Genomic DNA, 24,877 nt, shown 5'->3' with positions numbered 1-24,877 from the left:
GGTAAATAGCATTATCTCAATATAAATCAGTACAACCTTTTTCACACATCATAGGTGTCCATTACAATCTATGCAATAATCGGAATGCATTATTTGTCACCAGTACTTGAAAACACATGTCTAAAACTGTAAATACAACATGCTCCATCCATACATACTGTATGCTACAGTAGGAACACCACAACATACAGAAAATAAGGCACTTTGACAGGACACATCACTGCACTCTATTCTCCTCTGTAAATTGGTCATCTCTGTATACCCGTCGCAAGACCCACTGGTTGATGCTTATTTATAAAAACCCTCTTAGGCCTCACTCCCCCCTATCTGATATACCTACTGCAGCCCTCATCCTCCACATACAACACCCGTTCTGCCAGTCACATTCTGCTAAAGGTCCCCAAAGCACACACATCCCTGGGTCGCTCCTCTTTCAGTTCGCTGCAGCTAGCGACTGGAACGAGCTGCAACAAACACTCAAACTGGACCGTTTTATCTCCATCTCTTCATTCAAAGACTCAATCATGGACACTCTTACTGACAGTTGTGGCTGCTTTGTGTGATGTATTGTTGTCTCTACCTTATTGCTGTTGTCTGTGCCCAATAATGTTTGTACCATGTTTTGCTTCTGCAATGTTGTGTTTCTACCATGTTGTGTTGATACCATGCTGTGTTGTCATACGTTGCTGCTATGTGGTTGTCTGTGGTCTCTCTTTATGTAGTGTTGTGGTGTCTCTCTTGTCGTGATGTTTGTTTTGTCTTGTCCTATATTCTTAATCCCAGCCCCCATCCCCGCAGGAGGCCTTTTGCCTTTTGGTAGGCTGTCATTGTAAATAAGAATGTGTTCTTAACTGACATGCCTAGTTAAATAAAAGGTTAAATAAAATAAATAAAAAATAGGAATGCACACATGTCCAAAGTTATTATTTGTAAGGAAAACAACAAGGAAGGCAATGTGAGCAACAGCCAGAAAATGTGCCAATTCCTGCAAGACTGCGCAAATGTCTGCGGAAACATTGGTGAAGTGCTTGGGCTCTGTGGAAGAGAGAAGTTTGTCCGGCTCAGTAAAGCTTCAAACATAAATCGTCCGAAACACTGAAATAGGCTACTTCTATGTGAATTAATAAGGAAGCGGAACACACCTCAATTCAAACTGTTGTTAAAAAATAAAACTTGTTAGAAAATAAGTTGAAATTGAAAAATGTAAACATAGCCTATAGATAATTAGCAGGCAGTGCGTGTTAACCTGTCCTGTTGGGTAACAATCACATTTTGGAACAGTGACTACATTCTGACATCCTGCGCATAAAACAACTCACGCTGGGGCGACCGTTAGAGATATTTTGAACTCACTTGTGAAAAGGTTAAGTTGCCAAGACCAACAACAAACAAAGACTATACAGCTACAATTAACTTCTTATGGGCAGGTGGGACGGTAGCGTCAACATCCGGTGAAATTGCAGAGCGCGAAATTCAAACTACAGTATTATAAATATTTAACTTTCATAAAATCACAAGTGTAACACATCAAAATAAAGCTTAATTTCTTGTTAATCCATCCGCGGTGTCAGATTTCAAAAAGGCTTTAAGGCGAAAGCAAAACATGCAATTATCTGAGGACATCGCCCCGCATACAAACACATGAAAAACATATTTCAACCAGGCAGGTGCGACACGAAAGTCAGAAATAGCGATATAAAAAATGCCTTACCTTTGATGATCGTCTTCTGTTGGCACTCCAAAAGGTCCCAGTTACATCACAAATGGTACTTTTGTTCGATAATGTCCTTCTTTATATCCATAAAAACTCAGTTTAGCTGGCGCGCTTCAGTCAACAATCCACCCAGTTTCCCTCCATCAAAATGCATACAAAATGAATCCCAAACGTTACTAATAAACTTCTCCAAGCAAGTGAAACAACGTTTATAATCAAACCGTAGGTACCCTAATACGCAAATAAACGATACAATTTAAGACGGAGAATCTTTATTTTCTTTACCGGAGAAAAATACCAAAGAACGCGCTCTCTTCCACGCGCTTGGAACACTACAGCCAAAATGGGAGCCACCTAGAAAAACTACAATTTCTGGCTCATTTTTCCAAAAACCAGCCTGAAACTCTAAAGACTGTTGACATCTAGTGGAAGCCCTAGGAACTGCAATCTGGGAGGATTTGGCCTTATAATTAAAGTGATAGCCATTGAAAATAGAGGTAGGCTGAATTTTTGGGGGGGTTTGGGGTTTGTCCTCGTGGGTTTCGCCTGCCATATCAGTTCTGTTATACTCACAGACATAATTTTAACAGTTTTAGAAACTTTAGAGTGTGTCCTATTCAAATCTACCAATTATATGCATATCCTAGCCTCTGGGCCTGAGTAACAGGCAGTTTACTTTGGGCACGCTTTTCATCTGGTCATAAAAATACTGCCCCCTACCCAAGAGAGGTTAATGAGTGGAGTTACAAACAGACTGTACCAAAGAAGTTATAATGTATTACCTGTAATTAAATGTTTTCCACACCCATGTCTACGTGTAGCCTACTTCGACACCGTGTCCCCACATTTCCCACTCTCCCATGCCGAATAGCCTGAAGCCACAGGGCTCTTATCACAGGCTCTATTTCACTACATGGGATTATTGCAAACCATAGGTTGGGATTTGACCTGGCTACATGTACATTGAACACCACAGCAGCTTTTCGGGATGTTTTGTTATTTCTGTATAACAAAAAATCTATGACAAAGTTGCCTCTTTTACAACGGGAGGTCAACGGGAAAGAATGTTGGTTTTCCCCAATTTGTGGGCGTAGTCAAGAGGAATTCCTTATTATTAGCAACTAAGACTCTAGTTCGAGTACCAGTCTCTTTAGCTAACATTCCATTCTTTACCTCTCTGTCATTGCCAAAGAGACTGGCCTTTCGTCAATCTCAACATTCAATATGTGCTGGATGCTCATTGGTTTTGGAAATAACGTGTGGAGCCTCAAAAGTAGAACTAGAATTTCTAACAAAGTCAAAAACAATAATTTTGCTGTTAGTGAGCTAGTTGATGTATTTTGACATTTTGTGGTTGGAACTGCAGTATGTATTTAGTTTGAGAATGTAGATGTGAGCTAGCAACTTTTGACAGACTGGTTTCATCTGGACAAACAATATGGTTGCTTAGCAACCAGATACCAACATGTTCTGTGGAGAAAAAAGTTCAAATATTTGAATAATTATTGTGATTGGAGGACAGCTGTGAGGGTGATATAATCAGGACCAAATCCTCTGTTCTCTTCAAGCTCATTAACATTCATGATAGAATATTCATATTTGAAGATGGCAGAAAGGCCAGTCTCTTTGGCACATGATATCAAATACAGAGAGTGGATTAGAGTTATCTCTGGTTCAGGCAAAGATTTTTATAACTAACCCAAGATAGACCACAGCCTGTCGTTTCCGATGAGAGAAAATTAATCATAGTCCGTAGAGCAAGCAAGGAGGTGGGCAGAGCCAAGCATGACATTGTTCTACAGTTCATATCTGTGCCAATGAAACAGATATTTCACCGGATTTTTAAATGTGAAGCATCCGCTTGGTGTTTCCACAAACCCACTGGCGTGCAGTGGGAGAAGATTGAACTAGATGGATTTTGGCAGACATTTCGCAAATGTTCTCATCGATGAAACATTTGATCTCAATACAGTTCTGTTTCCAAAACTAGAATCTGTTGTAAACAGAGTGTACTAAGGTTTGTAAACTTTAACCGTGGCGATTTAAAAAAATACACTTTTGCATTGTTTAGGAGTGCAAAGGCGAATTGAATTACACACACACACACACACACACACACACACACACACACACACACACACACACACACACACACACACACACACACACACACACACACACACACACACACACACACACACACACACACACACAAAAGAGTAGGCGTCCCATAAAGAAAATATGCAGATGATGCTAGAACGTGCCAATGGGATCTCGCTAACTCGTGCTTGGCTCTGCCCACTATGTCTCATTTGTTCCCATTGGAAACGACAGGCAGTGGTCTACCTTGGTTTAGTTATAAAAATCTTTGATATTGGCAAGTTCTACCATTATTTGCATATTTCTGTTAGGGAACGCCTTCTTTGAACTGCGCGTGTGTAATAACAATTCGCCCTTATACTCAAAGGCATTTATTTTTACGTTTGCAAAGGGTAGAGTCTACAAAACTTAGTCCACTCTGTTCGTAACAGATTTTAGTTTTGGAAAAATGAAAACTGTATCGAGATCTGTGGTACAGGTCTAAAAACGCGTCGAACATCAACTACCACAATACACCTCGGTGTGAGCTCCATCAGCTACACACGTGTAAAACAGAACATACACGCATGTTGCTTTGGCTAACTAATTCAACTCTATGGACGAACACAGCGCAGGCATAATATTAAAATACATTAAACCTGCTCGGAAGAGGACAGTTGAGCAATTGCTTTGAAGGCCTTCAGCTAAACATGGACAGAATAGCCAAGCATGGGAGTCTCGTTAGCTAGCTACTAGTTATCCATGTTAGCTGTCCTATGGATATTTAAAATACACCCAGTGCAATGACAAATATGAGACGGTATCTTGCTCAGCCAAAGGCACACATACTTCCAGCTGTTAGAAATATTATAACTTACCCGAATTGCCCTTTTGTTCCCACCAGTCATCACCTAAATCGTCCCCCATCTTCAAATCCAAAACTACCGCTGCGCTGTGGCTTCTGGTTGTTCACAATCGCATGACATTTGTTAACAGTTTAAACGGAAGTGTTACCGGGTCATGGACAAGCCATCAAGTCTACACTTACTACGTTAGGTTAAGTCTACACTGACAAAGCCCCTGCAAAAGAAACAGTCACCAAAGTGGCATCTGTTATTGTGTAAATGTTTCAAGAAGGGCTACAATAAAGAATTGCTAAACCGCTGAGAAACGTTATGTGACATTGCGGTATATAACGTAACTCAAATATTTGTATTTTAACATTAAAATCTACAGATTCAAGATAAATGTGCATAATTAACGCAGGGCATATGTCATGACAAGTTTATGTATAAATTAAAATGTTTTAAAATGTAACGTAAGCTATGTTATTGAGAGAGAATGTATTTCTGATTGATGTCTTTTATGGGGAATCTGCAACTTGAGTCCTATTCTATTCAGACTTTATTGGCAGCGTTTCAAATTCGAAGTAGACAACCCTATGCTCTTGGGGGAGTCCCCGATGCCATATTTGTCGTCGGTCCTAACGATTAGCCAAGCAAGGGAAGTTTGCAACGTAAGCCCCTCAGCCCTCGCTTTTAATGGAGTTTGCGAGTGTACAATTTTGTTCGCTTCGTGCCTGAAACGCCCCATATTTCAATTCGCGATGATTGTACATCCGCTAAGAAAAGTCCTCCGTCAATATGGAGTCAACATACAAGTGTAAGTAAAAACGAATGTAAATAAGTTAAATTGTGCTACTAATGCACAAACTAGTCTCATAAAAGTAATGATGTTTTTGTTTGGTTCGTTTTTGGAAATTGTAGAAAAAAGAAAAAAATCCTTGGCAGGCTAATGTCTGTTAGCTAATTAATTTGCTAGCTATCATAGAGTAGACGTATATTAATAATTATATAGTTAGTTATAGTAGACATGAAATCACAATTGACTGTAGCTCATATAAAGCACCCACAAGCTACCCGTGGCTGAAAACACAATCATCGCGGGATGAACGAGGGACGAATTTCCTGGCAAGGGCGGTCCATTTAAAAATCATTCCTTCCTCCCTCACCCCTTGCCCTGTAAGTGTATACTCATCAGACGTCATGATACGTCATCAGAAGTGTCCACTTAATTTGAGGGCTGAGGAGATAGGGTGTGTCTTTTTAAGAGTTTGAAACGCACTCTATCTAGGCTTGCCTAAACATCAGACTGTTACGATTTTCAGTCTAACCAAAGTTGACCTAAAAAGATGCAATAGTCTTTACAAGACAGAATTTGAATAACATGATATTTACACTACTTTACTGGTTGTTGGCTACATGCTATTGGTCCTTTTGGCGGTAGGAAGTGGAGAAGGGGTATCCACAGGAAAGTGTTGTTTACTCGACTTTTTGCTGCACTGTTACCTGATGCACAATATGTAAACAATAACCTAATGTAAACCGAACTAAGTCGACCGTAGCACATTTCCTTGCAATCACCTGAAAGTGTTTGTCATTTGGTTTGTGATTCGGTTAGGCTCGGCCATATCTTGCAAGTGTTTGTCACATGCGAATTGTATCAATATTGACAATAAAACGCAAATACAAACTGATATACAGGCCAGCATACTGAAGGTCAGGTTGATAACACTTCCCTATGTATAGTCTGTACCAGATTACCTCCGACAGGGACAAAATCGATGGACAACAGGTAAAGTAAATTGAAATTAAGTTTGTTCATCATTCTGACTTGTAATGGGACTATTTTGGAAAGCTGAGCCTACATGTTGGAGACAAGTGTATAACTATTTCACACTCTGATTCTAAAATAGGCCATATTACTAAGCCTATTCTATTCTGTATTTAATCCAGAATGTTTTGTACAATCAATGTATAATCTATGTCTGGTTGAATTTTTTTACTTTCTAAGTGGAGGTTTTGAGCAAAATGCCCAGTTGAAAATGTGGTTGTCCTAATCAGAACACATTGTCCCAGGGTGGCCTCCTATAGGCCTACTTCATAAGCTGAGTAGAGATAGTGGCTTTTGTTTCACATGCAGTGGAACTATATCTCAAACTCCAATTTAATTACGCGTCAAGAGGCAAAGGGGAGGCTTTGCATAATACAGCTCCACTTTCTGACCTTTGGGAGATGACAGAGGCAATTACAGAAGAGTACAATACCACTACACATGCATTAGTCATCATCATCAGAGGTAATGCCTCCTCAGGGCGTTGGGCTGCAGCGGCCTGTTCCCTGGGGTGTCTTTCTCTGCAGTTTACATTACACACTCTCTGTTCTGTCATCATCACAGAGACGGGCCTTCTCATTAGTTTTACACACAGAGAGAAAGAAAGAAAGGGGGGAAAGACAAGAAGAAAAAGGAGGATGTGATTGGAATGGTGCCCTCCTTTCTGCAGCTGTGGAGGGAGGGAGGGACAAGTCTTCCGGGAGTAATTGTGTGTTTCTGTCGGAATAACACATTTTCTGGCTGCGAGACGTTTGATTAAAGCTTCGCCACCACGTAGAGAGAACAGGCTGATTACTGAGGAAATTATACAGAGTCAGGATGGCTGTGCTGTGGTACCCCCAGAAAGCAGAGATAAAGAAAATAGGTAAGGGAAAGAAAGGAAGGACAAAGTGAACACATTGAGCTGAGTGCAGCCAACATTCAGATGAGACAATGGGCCGTAAATGGCAGCTCCACATGTAATTAACTGGTCTATCATCCCTAGAAAGAGACAGACGTCTGCCTCAGCTCTCCTCCTCTCTGGGAGTGTTGGCTGTGTGCTAGTGAGGTACAATGAATCTACAGCTTCTAGTTACTGTGTGTGTGTGTGAAAAGGAACAATCCCGCTCTCTGCCACTGGGAACAATAGGGAAATCTACTTTTCTTTCAAAGTTCATCAGCCATTCATATTGTTTGGCACAAAAGCTGATATGATTAGTTTTGAAGAAAACATCTGTTAACTCATATGAGAAGAGAGAGAAACAGACTCTTACCAAAACATGAGCAGATGACTCTCCTGATACAGAGAAAATCAATAAAAAACTGTGGGAATCAAAAAGATCACCAGACTTTCTCCTGAAAGCCTGTTTTTGTGAGGGAGATAGAGGATGAAAGTCTTTAAGACTAGGCGCTTTAGCAGCTGTGTCTGTGGACCTGTGTGTGATTGCAGACTGCGGTGCGTCTGTGTTAACGTGTTGATTTTGTTGGATGCAGCTGTTCCTCACTTTCTCTTTTTAATGATCACAAGGAGGTGTTGTTTTTGGAATATCGTCCTCTCTGATGCTGGCCATTTCTTCACTGAGCACTAAGAGAACAACAGAGGAGGAGGAGCGAGAGAGAGAGAGAGAAGTCTAATTAGCACTGAAATCGTTCAGTGCTAATTACTGTGTGCCCGCAAATGTCTCTCTCTCTCTCTTGTTTTTCTCTCCCAGAACTTATAACACTCCCTATTCTGATTTTCTCTCTGACCTTCCAACTCCATTTTTGTCCCTCACCCTCCCTCCCTTACTATTTTCTTCCTTTTACTGAGCCTCTACACACAAAGTGATAATCCCCTCCTCACAACTGGAATGAGAATCACAACAAAATCTATTTCATGTGTGTAGCACCATACACTAGGTTTTTAATGAGGTAGATTTGTGTTTACTGTTGTCTCTTGTTTGTTTGTTTGTTTCTCTGCTTGTTCTCCTGACTGTAGCATTGAGACACTCGTACTCAGTCAAGTGACACTCGTTCACACTCACTCTTTCTCTCACTCAATTCGAAGGCCTTTATTGGCATGGGAAATATATGTTTACATTACCAAAGCAAGTGAAATAGATATTAAACACTTTGTGAAATAAACAATACAAATTCTACAGTAAACATTACACTTACAAAGTTCCAAATGTCATATTATGTGTATATACTGTATATACGGTGTTGTAATGTTGTGCAAATAGTTAAAGTACAAAAGTGAAAATAAATAAACATAAATATGGGTTGTATTTACAATGGTGTTTGTTCTTCACTGGTTGTCCTTTTCTTGTGGCTACAGGTCACAAATCTTGCTGCTGTGATTGCATACTGGTATTTCACCCAATAGATATAGGAGTTGATCAAAATTGGATTTGTTTTCAAATTCTTTGTGGGTCTGTGTAATCTGAGGGAAATATGTGTCTCTAATATGGTCATACATTTGGCAGGAGGCTAGGAAGTGCTCTCAGTTTCCACCTCCTTTTGTGGGCAATGTGTGCATAGCCTGTCTTCTCTCGAGAGCCAGGTCTGCCTTTGGCGGCCTTTCTCAATAGCATAACTGTACTCACTGAGTCTGTACGTAGTCAAAGATTTACTAAATTTTGGTTCAGTCACAGTGGTCAGGTATTCTGCCACTGTGTACTGTATGTTTAGTGCCAAATGGCATTCTAGTTTGTTCTGTGACAAGTAATTATATTTTTGTTTTCTCATGATTTGGTTGGGTCTAATTGTGTTGCTGTCCTGGGGCTCTGTGGGGTCTGTTTGTGTTTGTGAACAGAGCCCCAGGACCAGCTTGCTTAGGGAACTCTTCTCCAGTGTTTTTTCTCTGTAGGTGATGGCTTTGTTATGGAAGGTTTGGGAATTGCTTCCTTTTAGGTGGTAATGGCTCTTTTCTGGATTTTGATAATTAGTGGGTATCGGCCTAATTCTGCACTGCATGCATTATTTGGTGTTTTCCGTTGTACACAGAGGATATTTTTGCAGAATTCTGCATGCAGAGTCTCAATTTGGCGTTTGTCACATTTTGTGAATTCCTGGTTGGTGAGCGGACCCCTGGCCTCACAACTAGGATTGCAAAGGGTTGGTAACTTTTCAGTAAATTCTTTGAATTTAAACCGGAAATTTCCCATGGGAAGTTAAGCCTGGGAATTTAGCTTAAATTCATCAAAAAAGTTAGTTTATAACGATGAACCCTTTTTTCTGGGATACACATAAGGCAATTCTAGGTCTTGTGGCATATTTTGGTTAAACTATCCCCAATTCAATGGAATTGCAACCCTCTGCATGCACAGTGCATTCTTCCATCACATGTGCAGTGCACTCTTCCATCACATGTACAGCTGACTCTCAAGATCTTGCACACTAATGAGATGCTATTGAGCCCACACTACTACACTGTCTGAGCAAAGGACTACATGCATTCTGGTACGTTTTGATTACAATACTGGGTGGGGTAATTATTTTATATGACATGCATGATTTTTTGTTAACTAGTAAATGGTAGCCTACAGCAAAGTATGTTTAAATCATTTCTAACCTCTACATTTCTGCTAGCTAGTTTTTGCTACCATGTGGGTTTTAGCTTACTTGAGCCTGCTAACTGAGGAGTGTTAATTCACCTGTTTCTATACATGTTTCATTTTAAAACATGTATCTTACAAAGGAGTTGTTTAATCGAACTGATTAACTATTTATTTATACATGGAATTGTATTTTATCTATTTTTTTCCTCATTTTTTCTAATCTTTACAGGTAAATGCCACAGGCACTATCTGCAACTTACTGAAGCTAATGCAGAAGGAAAAGCTGTGTACATTTGCAAATACTGTGCCAAATCATATGTGAATAATGCAACAAAGATGCAGAATCCTCTGGCCAAGTGCATAAAGTTCCCTCAGCGCTCTGACAAAAGTCCCTCTACTTCTATTCGAGGTGAAAATGATGAATCAGATACCTTATTGATAGCAACAGCTCATGGTCCTCCTGGAATCAGAAGTTTTTTTGACTCAATGGAGGAACGTAGTCAATGAAATGGTTATGAACGTCTTGCTCGAGCTGTGTATGCAACTGGTTCACCTCTGATGCTCACAGGCAATGTGTATTGGAAGAAATTTCTGAATGTTCTTCACACACACCCCTCCAACCAGACATGCTTTATCTACTCATTTGCTGGATGCAGAGTTCAACACAGTTCAAGTGAAGGTCAAGCCAATCATAGAGAAAGCAGACTGTATTGCATTAATCTCTGATGGGTGGTCGAATGTTCGTGGGCAAGGAATAATTAACTACATCATCTCCACCCCTCAACCAGTATTCTACAAGAGCACACACACAAGGGACAACAGACACACCGGTCTCTACATTGCAGATGAGCAGACGCCAGTCATCAATGACCTTGGACTACAGAAGGTATTTGCACTGGTGACAGACAATGCTGCGAACATGAAGGCTGCTTGGTCTAAAGTGGAGGAGTCCTACCCTCACATCACACCCTTTGGCTGTGCTGCTCATGTATTGAATCTGCTCCTCAAGGACATCATGGCACTGAAAACAATGGATACACTACAAGAAAACAAAAGAAATGGTTAAGTATGTGAAGGGTCATCAAGTTATAGCAGCAATCTACCTCACCAAGCAAAGTGAAAAGAATAAGAGCACCACATTGAAGCTGCCCAGCAACACCCGTTGGGGTGGTGTTGTCATAATGTTTGACAGTCTCCTAGAGGGGAAGGAGTCTCTCCAAGAAACAGCCATATCACAGTCTGCTGATATGGACAGCCCCATCAAGAGGATCCTCCTGGATTATGTATTTTGAGAGAGAGTGGTAAGCAGCCTGAAACTCCTGAAACCTATAGCAGTAGCCATTGCACAGATTGAGGGAGACAATGCCATCCTGTCTGATGTTCAGACTCTGCTTGCTCCAAGCAGAGGAAACTGCAGTTCTGAAATACATCAAAAAGCGTGAAGACATCTGCTTGAAGCCCATACATGCAGCATCGTACATGTTGGACCCCAAGTATGCTGGCAAGAGCAGAGATCAACAAGGCCTATGGTGTCATCACCACCGTGTCTCGCCACCTTGGCCTGGACGAGGGCGAAGTCTGGCGAAGTACACTTCCAAGCAAGGGCTTTGGGATGGAGATGCAATATGGCAGTCGTACCAACATATCAAATCAAATGTATTTATAAAGCCCTTCTTACATCAGCTGATATCTCAAAGTGCTGTACAGAAACCCAGCCGAAAACCCCAAACAGCAAGCAATGTAGGTGTAGAAGCACGGTGGCTAGGAAAAACTCCCTAGAAAGGCCAGAACCTAGGAAGAAACCTAGAGAGGAACCAGGCTATGAGGGGTGGCCAGTCCTCTTCTGACTGTGCCGGGTGGAGATTATAACAGAACATGGCCAAGGTGTTCAAATGTTCATAGATGACCAGCATGGTCAAATAATAATAATAATCACGGTGGGAATATCTCATCAGCCACCTGTTGGAAGGGACTTCGTTGATCTGAGGCTCTTTCCCCTGTTGCCTCCATCATCCTCCAAATCCCACCAACATCAGCCACCTCAGAGCACAACTGATCCTTGTTTCGGAACACACACATCGAAGCACACAACAGGCTGACCAATACAATGGTTATAATTTGGTGGCCATCCGGGCAAATTTGAGGCTTTTTGAGCCTTACAACGAGCCATCCTCATCCTCAATCCTCAAGATGAGGCCTCAGAGTCTGATGTTCAGAAGGTGGACTTTGAGGAGGTCCAGGGAGAAGACATGGAAGCCTGAGAGGAAGACGACCACATCTTTGACTATCATTTTACAGATGTATGTTGAAAACGTTTTTGGGAGATGCGATGGATCGTTAGGGATCATTCAATATTCCCTTTTGTTGTTCAGTGAAACCATCCCATGTGAAGAGTCAACTCATTTAATTAAAGCTCATTTCGTACATTTTTTTATTTCTTTTGGAAGTATTTAATCATTTGCAATTATGTCTACTTATGATAAGGTAAAATGTTTATGTTTCTGTCTCCATATGATATGGTAAATATATCCAATGCAAAATACATCTACATTTAAATGGTATTTATAATCATTTGCATATATTTCCGTTAATTCCCACGGAAAGTTTCCACCTCTGAATATTCCCCAAAATGTGCAAACCACTCACAACCATGAAGGGCAATGGGTTCTATAACTGATTCAAGTATTTTTAGCCAGATCCTAATTGTTATGTCGAATTTTATGTTCCTTTTGATGGCATAGAAGGCCCTTCTTACCTTGTCTCTCATATCGCTCACAGCTTTGTGGAAGTTACCTGTGGCACTGATGTTTAGGCAGAGGTATGTATAGTTTTTTGTGTGCTCTAGGGCAACGGTGTCTAGATAGAATTTGCATTCGTGGTTTTTCCGTGGTGTATTTCTGTATTGTTTTAGTGATTCACCATAGTGAAGGCGTAGGCTCAGGTTTTCTGGGTCTATGTTTTTGGTTGGACAGGTTTCTCAATTTCTTTCTTAGGTTTTTGCATTCTTCATCGAACCATTTGTCATGGTTCTACATTTTCTTTGGTTTTCTGTTTGAATTTTTTAGATTTGATAGGGAAGCTGAGAGGTCAAATATACTGTTTAGGTTTTCTACTGGCAAGTATACAAATGTATTTGTTTTTTGGTAGATTTCCACACTATTTTCCTTTCATCTTTAGCATTTCTTGTTATTCAGCTCCTTTGTCTTTGATGCCTCATGATTGGGCATAGCTCTGTTCAAGTTGAGTGTGATTTTGCTGTGGTCTGATAGGGGTGTCGGTGGACTGACTGTGAACACTCTGAGAGATTCTGGGGTGAGGTCAGTGATAAAGTAGTCTACAGTACTTCTGCCAAGAGATGAGCTATAGGTGTACCTACCATAGGAGTCCCCTCGAAGCCTACCATTGACTATATACATACCCAGCATCCGACAGAGTTGCAGGAGTTGTGACCCGTTTATGTTGTCGTAGTTGTGTTTAGGGGGGCATATGGGGGAGGGAATGCTATCACTTCCAGGTAGGTGCTTGTCCCCCTTTTTGCTGAGGGTGTCAGGTTCTTGTCCAGTTCTGGCATTTAGGTCGCCATAGACTAGTACGTGTCCCTGGGCCTGGAAATGGTTGATCTCCCCCTCTAGGATGGAGAAGCTGTCATCGTTAAAGTATGGGGATTCTGTTGGGGGGATATAGGTAGCACACATGAGGACATTTTTCTCCGTTGAGATAATTTCCTTATTAATTTCTAGCCAGATGTAGAATGTTCCTGTTTTGACTAATTTAATAGAGTGGGTTAGGTCTGCTCTATACCAAATTAACAGACCCCCTGAGTCTCTTCCCTGTTTCACACCTGGTAGTTTGGTGGATGGGACTACCAGCTCTCTGGAACCTAGAGGGCAAACAGTGGGTCCGTCTCCTTTATACCATGTTTCTTGTAGGATGACAATGTCTGTATTTTCAATTTCTTTGAAGTCTGGGTTCCTTCTCTTTAGGCCAAAGGCAGATGACCTCAGACCTTGTATATTCCAGGATGAGATAGTAAAAGCTTTGTGTTCCATAGTGTTTAGTGTTGTTTTTGTGTGGTTTAGGGCCAGACCATTACAGTAGGTGTGAGCAAAGCATGTTGAGCATCTGATACATACCTCTTAGCTCTCTCGTTTGAAATTTCATATGAAATAGTCCCATAAGAATGCTAATTTTAAATTCTAAGGTTCAAAACTGTTCACTGTTATGTGGTCAGCCCATTACTCTGGCTTACCACATTACGCCCTGGTCACTTCGGGCCTACTAGCCGTGGAGAGGTCAGGGGTCAGCAATGACATCTCTGATTGGACAGCTGTGTCTGAGGAAGAACAAACAAACTGGAAGTGACCTTGAGCTCCACTAAACTTTGTCACAAACAACTTCCTGTGTCTCCAAATTCCCTCTGCATTCATGAGCATCTGGTTGGGCTTAACCCGCAAGTAGCCGAGCTGCATTCCTGAGCATCTGGTTGGGCTTAACCCGCAAGTAGCCGAGCTGCATTCCTGAGCATCTGGTTGGGCTTAACCCGCAAGTAGCCGAGCTGCATTCCTGAGCATCTGGTTGGGCTTAACCCGCAAGGAGCCGAGCTGCATTCATGAGCATTTGGTTGGGCTTAACCCGCAAGTAGCCGAGCTGCATTCCTGAGCATCTGGTTGGGCTTAACCCGCAAGTAGCCGAGCTGCATTCCTGAGCATCTGGTTGGGCTTAACCCGCAAGGAGCCGAGCTGCATTCATGAGCATCTGGTTGGGCTTAACCCGCAAGTAGCCGAGCTGCATTCCTGAGCATCTGGTTGGGTTTAACCCGCAAGGAGCCGAGCTGCATTCCTGAGCATCTGGTTGGGCTTAACCCGCAAGTAGCCGAGCTGCATTCATGAGCATCTGGTTGAGTTTAACCCGCAAGGAGCCGAGCTGCATTCCTGAGCATCTGGTTGGGCTTAACCCGCAAGGAGCCGAGCTGCATTCCTGAGCATCTGGTTGGGTTTAACCCGCAAGGAGCCGAGCTGCATTTTAAAGACTTGGCAGGGATCTTTATTGTTGTTTCATTCATCGTGTGTTGTAGTTTATGTTTTTTTGTCTTGGGGCACTCTGCTGTTCGATCATTCTGCTATTCCAATGGATTGCACTACCTGACCCGTGTGTGTGTGTATTTGCATGCTTACATGTGTGCATGTGCGTTTTGCCTGTATGCATTTGTGTGCAGTTCCTGTCAGCCGCATCAAATGTTTAAGCACATGGGTCAGGTCAGCGCAGCAATCAGGGCTGGAACTCATTGGTCAACACTTCAGGTCTTACAGCCTTTTGACTGCAATATATTCACTGCAAACTGGGTTGATTTACTTTGAGGCTACATTCACTATGTGGTAAGGTATTAGATATTATAAAAGGAAATTAGTATAGAATAAATGTATTATAATAAAGGTTCCATCTTCCATGGGTATTCCAGCCATTCACATTATCATATAGTGTGAGTGTGTTTGCGTGAGTGTGTGTGCGTGTGTGTATGTTTTAGAGGTCGACCGATTATGATTTTTCAACGCCGATGCCGATTATTGGAGGACCAAAAAAAGCCAATCCTGATTAATCGTCCGATTTTATATATATATATATTTGTAATAATGACAATTACAACAATACTGAATGAACACTTTTATTTTAACTTGTAAAACATCAATAAAATCTATTTAGTCTCAAATAAATAATGGAACATGTTCAATTTGGTTTAAATAATGCAAAAACAAAGTGTTGGAGAAGAAAGTAAAAGTGCAATATGTGCCATGTAAGAAAGCTAACGTTTAGGTTCCTTGCTCAGAACATGAGAACATATGAAAGCTGGTGGTTCCTTTTAACATGAGACTTCAATATTCCCAGGTAAGAAGTTTTAGGTTGTAGTTATTATAGGAATTATAGGACTATTTCTCTCTATACCATTTGTATTTCATATACCTTTGACTATTGGATGTTCTTCCAGGCACTATAGTATTGCCAGCCTAATCTCGGGAGTTGATAGGCTTGAAGTCATAAACAGCGCAGTGCTTGAAGCACAGCGAAGAGCTGCTGGCAAATGCAGGAAAGTACTGTCTGAAAGAATGCTTACAAGCCTGCTGCTGCCTACCACCGCTCAGTCAGACTAATCTATCAAATATCAAATCATAGACTTAATTAGAATATAATAACACACAGAAATACAAGCCTTAGGTCATTAATATGGTCAAATCCGGAAACTATAATTTCGAAAACAAAACGTTTATTCTTTCAGTGAAATACGGAACCGTTACGTATTTTATCTAACGGATGGCATCCCTAAGTCTAAATATTGCTGTTACATTGCACAACCTTCAATGTTATGTCATAATTATGTACAATTCTGGCAAATTAATTACGGTCTTTGTTAGGAAGAAATGGTCTTCACACAGTTCGCAACGAGCCAGGCGGCCCAAACTGCTGCATATACCCTGACTCTCCTTGCACAGAACGCAAGAGAAGTGACACAATTTCCCTAGTTAAGAGAAATTCATGTTAGCAGGTAACGTTAGCTAAATATGCAGTTTTAAAAATACATACTTGTGTATTGATTTTAAGAAAGGCATTGTTGTTTATGGTTAGGTACACATTGGTGCAACGACAGTGCTTTTTTCGTGAATGAGCTTGTTAAATCATCACCCGTTTGGCAAAGTAGGCTGTGATTCAATGATAAATGAACAGGCACCGCATCGATTATATGCAACACAGGACAAGCTAGATAAACTAATAATATCATCAACCATGTGTAGTTAACTAGTGATTATGTTAAGATTGATTGTTTTTTATAAGATAAGTTTAATGCTAGCTATTAACTTACCTTGGCTCCTTGCTTCACTCGCGTAACAGGCAGTCAGCCTGACACGCAGTCTCCTCATGGAGTGCAATGTAATCGCCCATAATCGGTGTCCAAAAATGCAGATTACCGATTGTTATGTAAACTTGGAATGCACATTTGTGGCCTGCTGGAGGTCATTTTGCAGGGCAGTGCACCTCCTTGCACAAAGGCGGAGGTAGTGGTCCTGCTGCTGGGTTGTTGCCCTCCTACGGCCTCCTCCACGTCTCCTGATGTACTGGCCTGTCTCCTGGTAGCGCCTCCATGCTCTGGACACTACGCTGACAGACACAGCAAACCTTTTTGCCACAGCTCGCATTGATGTGCCATCCTGGATGAACTGCACTACCTGAGCCACTTGTGTGGGTTGTAGACTCCGTCTCATGCTACCACTAGAGTGAGAGCACCGCCAGCATTCAAAAGTGACCAAAACATCAGCCAGGAAGCATAGGAACTGAGAAGTTGTCTGTGGTCACCACCTGCAGAATCACTCCTTTTTTGGGGGTGTCTTGCTAATTGCCTATAATTTCCACCGTTTGTCTATTCCATTTGCACAACAGCATGTGAAATTTATTGTCAATCAGTGTTGCTTCCTAAGTGGACAGTTTGATTTCATAGAAGTGTGATTGACTTGGAGTTACATTGTGTTGTTTAAGTGTTCCCTTTATTTTTTTGAGCAGTGTATATTCCATAGTGTCCGTATGGTTTCTCAATTTTTTATCTATTTTTTTCCTCATCCTCTCTATATCCAATATTGCCATATCCTCAAAGCATGGTGTTTCTATTTCTTACCAAACCAAATATGAAAGGACACACAATAGCCGTGCTATTGGCATTTCAGCTTCTCACAGCTCGTGCAATAACATCCTTAGTGACATATGCAAATGAGGATGATAATACCATGGCAACACAGGACCCCCTGCCCCCAGTACAACACCAAGACAGAGAATAGCTTCATAATCTTCCTTATTAATCATAATTTCTGCAGCAATCCATCAAATATATTTTGGAAAACAATCCCCTGGCATCTATTCAGACTGGAGGTTATTGGGATTGGCACTGTGAGTGTTTGCTTGACGGAGGTCAATAAAGCTGCAAGTTCATAGTGTTATTACTATACGTTTCAGCCGCGCTGTGTGGCTGGCTTCTCTTTCCATGCAAATATTTGACATCCAAACTTTTTGGTGATGGAGGCACATGTTTCCTCATCAACAATTCCCAGTGTACCAAAGCTGAAAACATCTCGAGCTCCTGTAAACCAAACTGGAGTATCTGATGCTAAAATCCGACCCCACTATATGCCGAGGGAATTCATGTGTTATTATCACAACTGTGTACATACCACCACAAGCAAACACCAGGGCGGCACTCAGCGAAATGTTCAAGATCATTAGCCAGCATGAATTCGCTAACCCAAAAGCAATCTCTATTGTCGTGGGTGATTTCAACCAATCACGTTTAAAACACATTTTTTTCAGAATTTCACCAACATGTATCCTGCCCCACAAGAGGAAGCAATGTGCTAGTCCATGTATATACAAACATTCATGATACATCCCCCGCCCCCACTTCGGCCAATCAGATCATGTCTCTCTGTTCCTACTCCCCGCCTACAAGCAGCAACTTAAGAGGGAGCCATCAACACAGAGAATAGTGAGGCGCTGGACAGAGAACGCAGACTCAATGCTGCATGACTGTTTTGAGAATACTGATTGGAATATGTTCAAAGATTCATCCACCCAGGACTCATCCATCAACATTGTGGAATATACATCGTCAGTCATATGCTTCATTAGGAAATGTGTTGATGATGTTGTACCCACAATAACAAACTGAAAACCCTGGATGAACGGACATATCCGTACCTTGCTGACAGCCTATAGTGCAGCATTCAATGTCAGCAGAACGAAACCCGATGGCTTGGTGGTGTGTCATGCGTACAAGGCTAGCAAGTATGAGCTCTGCAAATTCATTAGGGACGAAAAAAGACATTACAGACTCAAACTTGAATTGATGTTCGGCAACTCAGACTCTTGATGCATGTGGCAAGGACAGACTATCATGGACTACAAAGGCAAATCCAGCTGTGTGGTGCCCTCCGAAGCCTCCCTGCCAGACGAGCTAAGCACATTCAATGCTCACTTTGAGGCACACAATACCGAGTCATCCTGGAAGACTCTCACTGCTCCGGACAACCAGCTGTTTTTGCTCTCCGAGACTGACGTGAGGAACTCTTAAAAGACTGAATAATCACAAAGTCGCAGGCCTAAATGGCACTCTGGCCGTGTCCACGGAATCTGTGCTGACCAGCTGGCGGGCGTATTCTCGGACCTTCAACCTGTCCCAAGTTGTAGTCCCCACCTGCTTCAAGGAGACCACCATTGTCCCAGTGCCCAAGAAAAACAAGGTGACATGCCCAAATGACTAACGAACAACATCCGCAATGTGGAGAACATGGATGGAATCACAGAATCCAGACATTAAAACAGAATTCAACAATATTAAAACATTTATTGAACTTAGTAGGGAATCAACTAAATGCGTTGAAAATGTATTCATTTGCCAAAGTTTATCATAAGACAAGAATAGAATGCATCAGTGATTCGTATTTCCTGTAACTTTCTGAAGAGGCAACGAGAATCCACTTGTCTCTGTATGTGCGGTGTGCACGTCTACCACTTTGTGTGGCCTTTGGCGATAATGCTAATGAAAAGTCTTCTGGTAGATGGAAAAGCTTTCCCAAAAACCTTCTCAATTAAATGTTAAATACAAAGTAGCCTATGCTTACCTGGCAGAATGGGTATTGTGGGTGTAGTTACCCATATCCAGTGGGTATTTGTTTTGCAAAGTCTACCATCACGTGAGCTACAAAAACACGCTAAACAACAGCTTCTTGCTAGGTGCACACTGGAATTAAAGGGTAACTACACCCAAAAATGTACATTTGTTCAAATTTTCCCAGACCTCAAAAGTGGTCTCCTGATGTGGTTTATGCATTGTTGTGGACTTTGAACATCCATTGTAGTTGTTTTTCTATTTTAAAAAACAGTTTTTTTGTGCCAAAGCATAAATAACCAGGGGGAAACCAAAAGCAGGAAAAATAAAAATGGAGAAATAGGAATTTGGGATAAAACTAGACGGAATCAGGTAAAAAATACAACAGATTTTATAGGGCCCTACTATCACCCGCTTCACTCACTCCGGTCATCATGAAGTGCTTGGAGAGGCTGGTCATGGCCCACATCAAGGCCAGCATGCCAGGCACACTGGACCCGCTCCAACAGAACTACGGAAGATGCCATTTCCATCGCTATTCACACAGCAGCAAAACACCTGGACAAGAGGAACACCTACAGTTGAAGTCGGAAGTTTACATACACTTAGGTTAAAGTCATTAAAACTCGTTTTTCAACCACTCCACACATTTCTTGTTAACAAACTATAGTCGGTTAGAACATCTACTTTGTGCATGACACAAGGAATTTTTCCAACAATTTTTTACAGACAGATTATTTCACTTATTATTCACTGTATCACAATTCCAGTGGGTCAGAATTTGACTTACACTAAGTTGACTGTGCCTTTAAACAGCTTGGAAAATTCCAGAAAATTATGTTTTGGCTTTACAAGCTTCTGCTAAGCTAATTGACATAATTTGAGTCAATTGGAGGCGTACCTGTGGATGTATTTCAAGGCCTTCCTTCAAACTCAGTGCCTCTTTGCTTGACATCATGGGAAAATCAAAAGAAATCAGCCAAGACCTCAGAAAAAAATGGTAGACCTCCACAAGTCTGGTTCATCCTTGGGAGCAATTTCCAAACGCCTGAAGGTACCACGTTCATCTGTACAAACAATAGTACGCAAGTATAAACACCATGGGACCACGCAGCCGTCATACCGCTCAGGAAGGAGACGGGTTCTGTCTCCTAAAGATTAACGTACTTTGGTGCAAAAAGTGCAAATCAATCCCAGAACAACAGCAAATGACCTTGTGAAGATGCTGGAGGAAACAGGTACAAAAGTATCTATACCCACAGTAAAATTAGTCCTATATCAACATAACCTGAAATGCCGCTCAGCAAGGAAGAAGCCACTGCTCCAAAACCGCCACAAAATAGCCAGACTACAGTTTGCAACTGCACATGGGGACAAAGATTGTACTTTTTGGAGAAATGTCCTCTGGTCTGATGAAACAAAAAATAGAGCTGTTTGGCCATAATGACTATCGTTATGTTTGGAGGAAAAAGGGGGAGGCTTGCAGGTCGAAGAACACCATCCCAACTGTGAAGAACGGGGGTGGCAGCATCATGTTGTGGGAGTGCTTTGCTGCAGGAGGGACTGGTGCACTTCACAAAATAGATGGCATCATGAGGCAGGAAATTTATGTGGATATATTGAAGCAACTTTTCAAGACGTAAGTCAGGAAATTAAAAGTTCGCCGCAAATGGGTCTTTCAAATGGACAATGACCCCAAGCATACTTCCAAAGTTGTGGAAAAATGGCTTCAGGACAACAAAGTCAAGATATTGGAGAGGCCATCACAAAGCCCTGACCTCAATCCTATAGAAAAATTGTGGGCAGAACTGAAAAAGTGTGCGAGCAAGGACACCTACAAACCTGACTCAGTTACACCAGCTCTGTCAGGAGGAATGGGCTAAAATTCATCCAACTTATTGTGGGAAGCTTGTGGAAGGCTACCCGAAACGTTTGAACCAAGTTAAAGAATTTAAAGGCAATGCTACCAAATACTAATTGAGTGTATGTAAACTTCTGACCCACTGGGAATGTGATGCTAGAAATAAAAGCTGAAATACATCATTCTCTCAATTATTATTCTGGCATTTCACATTATTAAAATAAAGTGGTGATCCTAAAAATCCTAATTTTTACAAGGATTAAATATCAGGGATTGTGAAAAACTGAGTTTTTAAATATATTTGGCTAAGGTGTATGTAAACTTCTGACTTCAACTGAATGTGAGAATGCTGTTCATTGACTACAGTTCAGCATTCAACACTATAGTACCCTCCAAGCTCGACACCAAGCTCAGAGCCCTGGGTCTGGACACCAAGCTCAGAGCCCTGGGTCTGGACACCAAGCTCAGAGCCCTGGGTCTGGACACCAAGCTCAGAGCCCTGGGTCTGGACACCAAGCTCAGAGCCCTGGGTCTGGACACCAAGCTCAGAGCCCTGGGTCTGGACACCAAGCTCAGAGCCCTGGGTCTGGACACCAAGCTCAGAGCCCTGGGTCTGGACACCACCCTCTGCTACTGGATCCTGGACTTCCTGACGGGCAGACCACAGGCTGTGATGCTTGGCAACAACATCTCCTCCACACTGACTCTTAACACATGGGAACCCAGGTGTTTGTCTTCAGCCCTCTGCTGTACTCCCTGTTCACCCACGACTGCGTGGCTTTGCACAACACCAACGCCATCATTAAGTTTGCTGATGACACCACAGTTGTAGGCCTGATAACCAACAACAACGAGTCAGCCTATAGGGAAAGAGAAAAGTGAACTGACATTTTGATGCCAGTACAACAACCTCTCCCTCAATGTCAGCAAAAGAAAGGAGATGATTGTTGACTTCAGGAAGCCAAGGAGGGAACATGACCCAATACACATCAACTGGACTGCGGTAGGGAGAGTCAGCAGTTTTAAGTTCCTCAGCGTCCACATCATAAGGACTTGACATGAACAAACAACAACACCATTACTCTTGTCAATAGGGCGCAACAGCATCTCTACTTCCTATGGCATCTTTTGAAATTCGGCATGCCACCCCAGGTCCTCTCCAAATACTACCACTGCACCAAAGAGAGAGTCCTGACCGGTTGCATCACGACTTAGTACAGGAATTGCACCTCCAACCCATCCAGGACATATACTCGAAACGATGTCTGAGGAAGGCCCAAAGCATCATCAAGAACCCCACACACCCCAGCCATGAGCTGTTCACAGGCTCAGAGACAATTTATATCTACAAGCCATCAGACTGCTGAGCACTTGAACTGGTCTGACCACCTGTTCTTCTCTGCACCTTCACACACACACCACACACACACTACATACACATCACAACTGCTGCTACCATACTCGTATAATGATTGCTAAGTAATGCACAATTCAAACACTTGGCCCCAATCCCCCCTTCCCCAAAGCACGTGTAAATATTGGATTATAAATTGTGTATTACATTTATGCTAAAATGTTATTATATTCTACTAAGACATTTACTTAATGTTCCTATTTTTATATTTTATTATTTCTTATTGTTGCATTTCGAGAAGGAACCTTCAAGTTAGCATTTTCGTTGGACGGTGTATACCATGTGTATCCCGTACATACAGTACAACTAGTAAAACTTGAAACACACTCCCCACACCTTTCACCACCTACCAGTGAAAGATAACATTTCTAAGTATGAATGAATCCCCAAAGACCTACACTAGCTACCTGTCAAAATAACAGAAACATTACCCCTTTTATTATACTGAACAAAGATACCAATGCAACATGCAAACATTTCAAATATTTTACTGAGTTAGAGTTCATAAAAGGAAATGTTAGCAATTTTCTGAGAGAGAGAGAGACCCCTTCACAACTGCCATTTCATTCTCACCACACTCTCATTGTCTCCTTTACTACAGAGAGAAGTTTGTGTTCTCTCTCTCTCTCTTCACGTATTCATTTACCCTTATCTCACCAGGCCAGACTGATCATTCCTAACAAATGTCATGAATAGATCTGACGTGATTCCAACACCTACATGTCAGAAAGGTTAGTGCAACCTGGGATCCTTGGGACGTCCCTACCCTAAACCCTAACCTTAACATGAAACCTAACCTTAACCCCTTCCCTAACCCTAACATTGACCTTAACCTTAACCGTTTTAAGGACGTTGGGACGTTGCAAGGACCCCTTTCCCATGTCAGAGAGGCATGTTTGTGGTCAGGGAAAAGTAGGGGAAAATGTTTATCAATTGTCAATGGATGGAGTTCTAGAAACCAGTGGAAAAACACAGCTGATCTGTCATTAGTATGGGTTCCTCGTCATGGCTGGCTCACAGCTCTATAGCTAGAGCACAAGGGGGGAGCAGCCCGGTGCAAATTAGGTTGGATTTCATCTTTAAAGAAGCTCTAAGCCCTTTACCCCCACCACAGGGCCGGTGTGTGTGTGTGGGTGGGTACATGCTTGTGTGAGACAGAGAGCGAGAGGAGATTCCTCTCTCTCTCTACTTTGTTCTATGCCTGTACATCATGTTCTCATTCTAGGAACAGGAGTAAATATTTTTCACCTATTTCACAATATGTCAATTACTGTAACTAGTAGTTACTGGTTATTAGTAAGAACAGTACCCACTGGGCAAACACTGGTTGAATCAAAGTAGTTTCCTGTCACACCCTGATCTGTTTCACCTGTCTTTGTGCTTGTCCCCACCCCTTCTCCATGTGTTGCCCATCTTCCCCATTGTCCCCAGTGTATTTATACCTGTGTTTTCTGTTTGTCTGTTGCCAGTTTGTCTTGTCTTGTCAAGCCTACCAGCGTGTTTTTCTAGCCCTCCCGGTTCCGACCTGTTCTGCCTGCCCTGACACTGAGCCCGCCTGCCTGACCGTTCAGCCTGCCCTGACACTGAGACCGCCTGCCTGACCGTTCAGCCTGCCCTGACTTCGAGCCTACCTGCCCCCCTGTACCTTTCAGACTCTGACCTGGTTAATGAACTTCTGCCTGTCCTCAACCTGCCTATTGCCTGCCCCTTGTATTCTAATAAATATCAGAGACTTGAACCATCTGCCTCCTGTGTCAGCATCTGGGTCTCGTCCTGTGTCATTATAGTTTCCATGTCATTTCAACAACAAAAAATCTATATAATGACGTTGAATCAACATGGGAAAAAAAGGGAATTTTGTATTTTTTTTTCACCTAACTTTAGGGCGACAGGTAGCCTAGGGGTTAGAGCGTTGGGCCAGTAACCGAAAGGTTGCTGGATCGATTCCCTGAGCTGACAAGGTAAAAATCTGTCG

The 24,877-nt window shown here is 42.0% G+C and overlaps 1 protein-coding gene and 1 long non-coding RNA gene across 2 annotated transcripts in view; one reads left to right on the top strand and one right to left on the bottom strand.

Moving 5' to 3' along the window:
- cmss1 (cms1 ribosomal small subunit homolog) overlaps positions 1 to 5,226 on the bottom strand; it is a 68,463-nt gene extending 63,237 nt beyond the window's left edge. The window contains exon 1 of the mRNA XM_071354710.1: positions 4,672 to 5,226. Within this exon, the coding sequence (XP_071210811.1) occupies positions 4,672 to 4,720 (49 nt within the window). The 5' untranslated portion in view covers positions 4,721 to 5,226. The remainder of the gene's footprint in view (positions 1 to 4,671) is intronic.
- Positions 5,227 to 5,242: 16 nt separating this feature from the next.
- LOC139546382 (uncharacterized) lies at positions 5,243 to 24,640 on the top strand. The gene is made up of 2 exons (XR_011669214.1): positions 5,243 to 5,455; positions 24,372 to 24,640. It is a non-coding gene; the product is annotated as an uncharacterized lncRNA (long non-coding RNA).
- The last annotated feature ends 237 nt before the right edge of the window (positions 24,641 to 24,877 follow it).

This window comes from Salvelinus alpinus, chromosome 20 (genome assembly GCF_045679555.1).
Source record: "Salvelinus alpinus chromosome 20, SLU_Salpinus.1, whole genome shotgun sequence".
Taxonomy (NCBI): domain Eukaryota; kingdom Metazoa; phylum Chordata; class Actinopteri; order Salmoniformes; family Salmonidae; genus Salvelinus; species Salvelinus alpinus.
The sequence above is the reverse complement of the archived record's forward strand: the minus strand, read 5'-3'. Positions and strand labels throughout refer to the sequence as shown.